General features: G+C 32.8%; 1 protein-coding gene across 4 annotated transcripts; it reads right to left on the bottom strand.

Annotated features, from left to right (window-relative positions):
* Positions 1-1,590: 1,590 nt before the first annotated feature.
* Positions 1,591-7,722, bottom strand: LOC111894848 (probable serine/threonine protein kinase IRE4). 4 transcript variants are annotated; one of them, XM_023890939.3, is made up of 16 exons: positions 7,195-7,721; positions 6,692-6,786; positions 6,372-6,578; positions 5,280-6,299; positions 5,044-5,216; positions 4,748-4,970; positions 4,591-4,683; positions 4,371-4,511; positions 4,207-4,299; positions 3,266-3,550; positions 3,109-3,197; positions 2,966-3,017; positions 2,402-2,458; positions 2,171-2,317; positions 2,009-2,086; positions 1,591-1,879 (listed from the first exon to the last, which is right to left on the bottom strand). In XM_023890939.3, the coding sequence occupies exons 1-16, from the start codon at positions 7,409-7,411 to the stop codon at positions 1,781-1,783; spliced, it is 3,069 nt and encodes a 1,022-aa protein (XP_023746707.1). In that variant the 5' UTR covers positions 7,412-7,721; the 3' UTR covers positions 1,591-1,780. The 4 variants fall into 4 exon arrangements, with proteins under 4 accessions (XP_023746707.1, XP_023746706.1, XP_023746705.1 ...); XM_023890938.3 differs by having other exon boundaries at positions 2,009-2,089; positions 7,195-7,720; XM_023890937.3 differs by having other exon boundaries at positions 2,009-2,317; positions 7,195-7,722.
* Positions 7,723-7,948: the final 226 nt, after the last annotated feature.

Below are 7,948 nucleotides of genomic sequence, written 5' to 3'. Positions count from 1 at the left end.
TATTTAGAGGATTAGTTAGAGACGTGATGAATCAAATGTAATTAGTTGCACATTAAATTTCATCAAGAAGTAATAAAAAATTTGGTTCCATTAGGAACCTTTAACAATTTGTTTACAGTTGTTCAAATAATATCATTTTTACTAAAATAGACTATTGGATGATTTATTAAAATTTGTTCCTTACGACGTAAATTTCGTAATGGTTGGTGGGGTTTAATACTTTTGTTTTTTCTTATTTCAATATATTAATATAAATAATTGAAAGTGGGTTGTTACTATAGTTGGTTTTATTTTTGAAAGTATTATATTTTATTTTGGATGTTGTTGTTACTGTAGTTGGTTCCATTTCTCAATTGGTTTTTTTTAAGGTTCAGGAGGACCAAAATTCACAAAAAAAAAAAAAAAAAAAAAAAAAAAAAAAAAAAAAAGTCGGCTTATTATGCATTGAATGATCATAAGGCTGCTATAAAATGTACTTACACTTCTTTATGGACAATAAACTACAATGTCTTTGAAAGTAGTGAATCGTTAGTACGTAGCTATAAGAGTCCATTTTTATAGTTTATTTAAATATGCTGCCATTATCGTTCCTTATCAAGAAAATTGCAGAGAATAGCAATACAGTTTGATTTTTTATTCATAATAAGGTAATAAATAGTAACACACTTGACTTTTTTACCTATAACTAGCAAAGTAATTGCACTGTGCACCAACATTTTGGTGGAAGCAGTGAATCGAAGACAGAACCACGTATATTTATCTTCAATTCGACTTTCTTTGACAAAGTTCACAGCAATTGCAGTGCATATCCAAAAAAGGAAGAAACTGTTTATTTAGAAGTGAATTTGGTATGCTTTTACTTTTGAACTTTGACGTGTTATAGACGAAACAGGTTCGTCATCTGGTTAATATTAAATAATACTTCATCTTAATATTCAATATTACACATTAAATTCTTATCTATAATATAATTTTCGATTTTTTTTTCTATAACCATATTATTCGTTTCATATTTCAAAACAAAAATGAAAAGGTTGTGTTTTTAGCTTTTGTCACGTTATAATTTATTTCATAAAATTGACATATGTGTGCGTAAAAATGAGAAATTTAAATGAATATGTCTATTAATACATTTTATAAGATGGGAATAACTTAGTTAATCATTGTTTGATGAAGATGGAAACTAAAATAGCAAAACAAAAAAAAGCTATGCATGAAATCGAGTGAATATCAGTGCAATTTATATATTCTTTAGTTTCACGAGTCACAACTTCACATATTTCATTAGACCCCACATATTTCAATAGTGTACAAATTAATTTAATTTATTAGTAGCAACAATCTCCGTGCATATGTGATATGTCGAGTCACGTACCATGAAGTCCAAATACAGTTGCTTAAGGCTTAAGCCTTTGACCGATGAAAATGAGTTTTGTGTTTGTGTACATACAAATGCAATGTCGAACACAAGTTTATTTTTTAATTTTTTTTTTTTTCATAAAAAGTTGTAGTGTCATTATGTTTCATGAATACTTGTAAACTGTTAAAAAAAAGTTAACGATTTTCCACTACATTTCCACATAACAATCATTAACTTCAAATATTGCTTTTTTCCATATGGTGTTGGAAGTTAACTTTGTAGCTACATTGAATTTCCAATATTGCCCTCACTCGATGAGGAAAAAGGAAGGAGAAATCTTACACTCGAAGGGCATTTATGGTAGTGATGACAACTTTAAACAACGTATGCTTTCTACTAAAGGAAAGCATATACAAGAATCTATGAGGTTGGAGCATTTTGTGGAGATGAACATCTTGACACATCCTTGCTGTTTTGTTGAAGCACTTCATGATTAATTGATGCCAATTGCGATAAGTTCTGCATACATATACAATATCATACGATTTACACTACACATACCAATTTACCGTTTTACCCCTGTCCCTTTTTGTCATTTTACATGTATAGAAACATGTAAAATGACAATATTACCCTTCCTATGCGTACCTTGAAAGAGAAATTTATCCATGAAAGATCATCATCAGGAGGTGCTTCGAACTCTGCAAGATCTCCACATACATCCATCTTCTGAAAAAAAATATATAAAGATAAATGTCTACGAAAAATATTTAGTATAAATAAATAAATAAAAAGAAAATAAATGTGTACCTCTCTAGTGTCTGAACAGAATTCAGTAGTGTCTGAAGCTGCATCACTACAGTCTTGATCATCAGGTGTTCCAGTTGAACTACAACTATGTCTTGAAATAAAATAACTCGTATCATCTATGCCATCTGGTTGTGGTATAAAAGCAACCTATATATATAAATATTCAAATTTAGAAAAAATAAATAAATTATTAACGCCAATTATGTGGAAAATGGAAATAACATGACCCACCTTCTGCATGGCAAGTGTATCCCAGTTTACACCATTAAAGAACGGATGTGCTTTTACCTGTAAGTGAAAAACAAGTATAATAGTTGGTATATTTGGTAATAGAGTAAATTACACGAATGGTCCCTATGGTTTGGGATAATTTTCACGTTTGGTCCCTAACTTATTTTTTTAACTCGGAAGGTCCCTTTGTTTGTTTTTGTTGCGTGCTTAGTCCCTGTCTAACCTAAAAAGACTATTTTGCCCTTGATTTTTTAATTTATTTAAATAAACACACACCCAACCTCACTTCCACCTCACCTCACCTTACCTTACACACCCCACCTTATTTAAATAAATTAAAAAATCAAGGGCAAAATAGTCTTTTTAGGTTAGACAGGGACCAAGCACGCAACAAAAACAAACAAAGAGACCTTCAGAGTTAAAAAAATATGTTAGGGACCAAACGTGCAAATTACCCCAAGCCATAGGGACCATTCGTGTAATTTACTCTTGGTAATAAAATTATAAATAAAATAGAAAATAGTCAATAATCGATGGAGAATTAATTTAAAGAAAGTCAATAACCTCTGATGATCCGTGTGCTCCTAGACGCTGATTAGGGTCATGAATAAGAAACCTAAAAAAAACATGGATTCAAACGAGACAAAATGACCATTTTACCCTTGCATTCTAAAAACAGGATATAGTAAAAGCTTCAAGAAACACACCTGTTAATCAGGTCTTGGGCTTCATACGACATCTGATCTGGAACAGAAGGCCATGGGATTTTTGCATTAAGAATGTTGTTGAATATTCTCTGAGAAATTTCAATAAAATATGTTATCAAAAAAAAAGTTATGATTCGATTAAAAGAATTAAATTTACCTCTGGATGATCTGAATTAAAAGGTGGGGTTCCTGTTAATAATTCAAATAAAATAACACCAACAGACCACCAGTCAGCAGCATAGCCATGTTCAGTTCCAAGAAGTATTTCAGGGGCCAAATAATCAGGTGTGCCAACAGCAGCTGATTGCCCCCTTCTATCAATACTACTCCATTCATGGTCAACGCTTTGACCATCTGAAACAATAACACCCTTTGACTCTGGTCTCGTCAAATCATCCGTACTGTTTATTAGACCAATTTTAGACAGCCCAAAATCTGTAAGCTGATTAAATATATAACATAATTAGAATCACAATTATATAGTAATTGCATAAACAAGACTAAAGTACGTTTTTATATTCATGCATTTGATATGATGCTCATATTTAATAAAAAGTAGAGTAAATTACACGAATGGTCCCTAATGTTTGGGGTAATTTGCATGTTTGGTCCCTAACTTATTTTTTAACTCTTTTGTAAATTACACAAATGGTCCCTAATGTTTGGGGTCATTTGCACGTTTGGTCCCTAACTTATTTTTTAACTCGGAAGGTCCTTACAGTTTGTAAATTACACGAATGGTCCCTAACATTTGGGGTCATTTGCACGTTTGGTCCCTAACTTCTTTTTTTAACTCAGAAGGTCCTTACAGTTTGTTTTTGTTGCGCTCTTGGTCCCCGTCTTACCTAAAATGACTATTTTGCCCTTGATTTTTAAATAAGATGTGATAGGTAAGGTAAAGTAATGTAAGATGGAATGGGGGTGTGTTTATTTTAAATAAATTAAAAAATCAAGAGCAAAATAGTCATTTTATGTAAGACAGAGACCAAGCGTGATCTTCCAAGTTAAAAAAATAAGTTAGGGACCAAACGTGCAAATTACCCCAAACCATAGGGACCATTCGTGTAATTTACTCTAAAAAGTATAACACATTAACACCTTGATATGACCATCATGTGCAATCAATATATTGTCAGGTTTAAGATCTCGATGAACAATGCCTAGTGAATGAAGGTATTCAAGAGCAAGAACCTGTGATATGAAAATAAATCTTTTAAAGAGTCAAATAAATAAATAAAGAAATAATAAAGTTTTTGACAAACCAGTTCTGCAATGTAAATGCGTGCTATATCTTCTTCAAGGCAACCAACATTCCTTAGCAAAGAGAACAGATCACCTCCATTTAGATACTCCATCACTAAATAAAGATTATCTCTACTTGTAAATGAATAGAAAAACCTAACCTACAAATAAAAACCAATATTCAGTTTATTCACATATTCTCATATACAATTTCAAAGTTCATAATTCATGATTCATTACCACAAATGGGTTTCGAACTGTGATTAATATATTACGTTCAGCAACTATCCTTTCAATGTCATTTTTTCTTAGCATGTCCATTTTCTTGAGAATCTGTACAAATGAGTAATTATTAACAATGGTGTTAAAAAAGGAAAAGAATTTACTCTACTTATACCTTTATAGCAAATAAATCACCAGTTGTTCTTTTACGTGCAAGAAATACTTTCCCATAAGCTCCTCTACTTATTGGTTTAATAATCTCAAAATCCTCAATGCTTGTTCTCTCTTTATGAGAATGTGAAGGAGTTGAAACTGAACTACTTGGAGATGCAGTGTCCACAACATCACTCATACGTCTATTTGAATTCTCTAAGTCACATGCAATTATGTATTTCTCTCTGTATACATGTAAGGAAATGTGAAAAATAAAAACATGGTGATTAAAAGTAGAGATGCGTGTATGCTTTTCACCTAATGAGTTTTTCTATTCGATGACCAAATGTATCAATAACAAGTGCTTTTAACTTGCTATGTTGTAAAACATCTTGCAAGTCTTCCATACAAGTAAGCAAGACCTCATGTGAACTTTCTTCCATGAGATCTGTCTCTGCTGCAGAATGAGCAATGTCCCTAAGATCTGTCATCTAAAGAAACAAGGAAAATTACTTATATACCCTTATAGAAAAGGTAAAGATGAAAGAACATACCTGTTGCACATCCTCTAACTCGGAAGGATGGTTAAGCTCTAACCAGAAGAAGTCAAAGTTTGCAGCTTTTGGTGTGGAAGATGCTGATGTCATGCTTCCTGTGGATGAGGGAGGGCCATTTAGACTTTTCACACCTGGAAACCCTTTGAGATTTACAAAGTTACCAGGGGTTGAATCTTCTATGCATGCAGTGTCCATTTCATGAAGATCCTCAAACATTCCTTCAACCCCTTTATTTCTCCACTCACTCATTTTAGGAGAGCAACCATCTAAATTTTGAAATTGTGAATTTTGAGGGCTATCATCTACAGGAGTGCACGATATGATGATTTGATCAAGTATCTCTGATAATCCTAAAAGGCTTTCATTTACATCTGAACCTTTTATATCACATTTTTCTGCATATGCGCATATATAAGAATGAGACTCCAAATGTGAAGCTGGAACATATTCTTCACATATCCGACAAATTACTAAATCGCCCGAATCTTCAGATTGTGGCCATCTCTCTGTTGAATCCTCCTTTTGTGTATGTAATTTTTTTTCATTATCCAATAACTTATTATTCAAACCATCACCGGAATGGGAATCAACGATTCCTAACTTTAAAATCCGGCTCATTTCATACGAAGGAATCTTTTCTAAACATTCTTTCATTTTAAGAAGGGACACCTCATCAATATGCTCACTGTGTTTCTCAAAATGCAACAACCTTGTGCAGCGTGTTAGTATAAAAAGCATCCGTGTAAAAAGCCATTTCAATGGGCCTGTTTGGCAATCTTGCCTCTTTTTTGTTAAATCTTGAACAATGGCTTCACATTTGGTGCGAAAGTCTTGGCATGACATCTCTATACATTCTTTAGAAAGAATGAGAAGGTGTTGAATTGATCTTTGATCTTCTAAAGATAATGTTTCTGACTTTTGTGATACCTCAATCACCTCCCCTTTGAAGCATGATAGCTCTGTGTTTACCAAATCTTTTGCAGCATTGAAGTTTGACCTCAATGATCCCAAAAGTTCCTGAATGTTGACTTGTCAGAAAACAAGAACAAAGGTGAATACTTATTCGCATCAAAGGTAACAAAGGTATACCTTCAAATCACTAAAGCTATGAGATCGTGTGTATAAAGGTCTAATGCCACCTTTAGGCCCGAGTTCATGTGAAAAGCTTTTCATGACTTCTGGCATTTTATCTATGTTTCCTGCTTCAGTTTGCTTTCCAAATGTGGATCTTCTTACCTTCTGTTGTTTACTTGAAACAGCTTCCTTATCGAATGCCTTGACCTCATGTTGTCTTTTCTGCCACATTTTAGATGGAATTATTCAATAACTGAAACTTCCAGTTGAAAACTACAGTATGTATCATTTAAATGAGTAAACACTCATCTGATCATGCTTCCATGAAGTCTCACCTCAGTTTCAGGAGGCTTATCTCTAAGAGCTCTATCAGAATCCTTGGAAAGATGAGATGTCAACCATCGAGCAATTTTTTTCCCTTTGCGGAATCCTGGTACATAGAAGATGCTCTTTTCAGATTTCAAAATATAATTCAACAACGAATTGAATATGTCAAGCATTTTTAGGAGTAAGTGAACAACATATGTTGATAATATGAATTTGTCAACCCTTACAATTAACCGCAAAATTTAAGCTAGCCAAGTCGCTGATTGTTATAAAATAGAAATGATCCATTCTAGTGATCAATTCTTCTACATATTTACATGTAAATAAAGTATCTCGATTAGTTCGACAACGAATTGAATATATCAAGCAATCGAGTAACAAAAAATCAACCAAAATTTTCACTAATCAGGAAACGAATTAAAATACGCAAACCACAACAACTCAACAACAACAGTAACAGAGTCAAATATTTTCATCTGTGCGTGTGTTAAAGGAAAAACAATATGAGCACCTTCTTTAGAAGAATGAAGCTTCACGAATCCTTTGGAAAAAGACCTCTGATGATTCTGCTTGAAACGACTAGCTATAGACTTACTATGGAAATTACTAGAGCTGAGCTGATTGTTATCGTTGGAAGAAGACGTAATACGAGTCTTAATTCGATTCAAACCGGTCGGAATCCCCACCGCCTCCGACGATTCACCGTCGTTTCGAGTCGGTCCGGCCATCTGTATTCTATACACACTAGTGAATCTTGTTCATGAGAAGTGAAAATGAAATACCTAACTATCATATACCATAGATGAATATGATCATATGAAACCTAAAAGTGTGAAACTTATGCTTATTGCTTGGTGATTGAAAGAGAGAGATAACGGTGGGTATGTTCGAATTTCGTGGCTGCTGAATGAGTCTGTCACGAAAGAAGTCGATCGAATTACAACTTACAAATTACAGAAATAAAATATGAAAGAAAATGTCAAAAAATTTTAGTTTTAGAATATGTAAAACATGGTAGATGTGAAATGGTGCTCATTCAAATAAGGTTAAATGTATCATGCTTAAAATCAGATAAATATGGATATTTGGGTTGTTTTGGTTTGATTTTTTTATTTTTATAATAAAATTGTTCTCTTTTAAAAACGTGTTATAAATTACACCAAAGACTAAATGAGAAAGCATGAGACCAAAAAGATGTGTCCTAAGTAGAATGTAAATTATGAAATTCATAACAACCATCTCAAATTTTTTATATAAAATCATCA

The sequence above is a fragment of the Lactuca sativa genome, chromosome 5 (genome assembly GCF_002870075.4).
Source record: "Lactuca sativa cultivar Salinas chromosome 5, Lsat_Salinas_v11, whole genome shotgun sequence".
Classification (NCBI taxonomy): domain Eukaryota; kingdom Viridiplantae; phylum Streptophyta; class Magnoliopsida; order Asterales; family Asteraceae; genus Lactuca; species Lactuca sativa.
The sequence above is the reverse complement of the archived record's forward strand: the minus strand, read 5'-3'. Positions and strand labels throughout refer to the sequence as shown.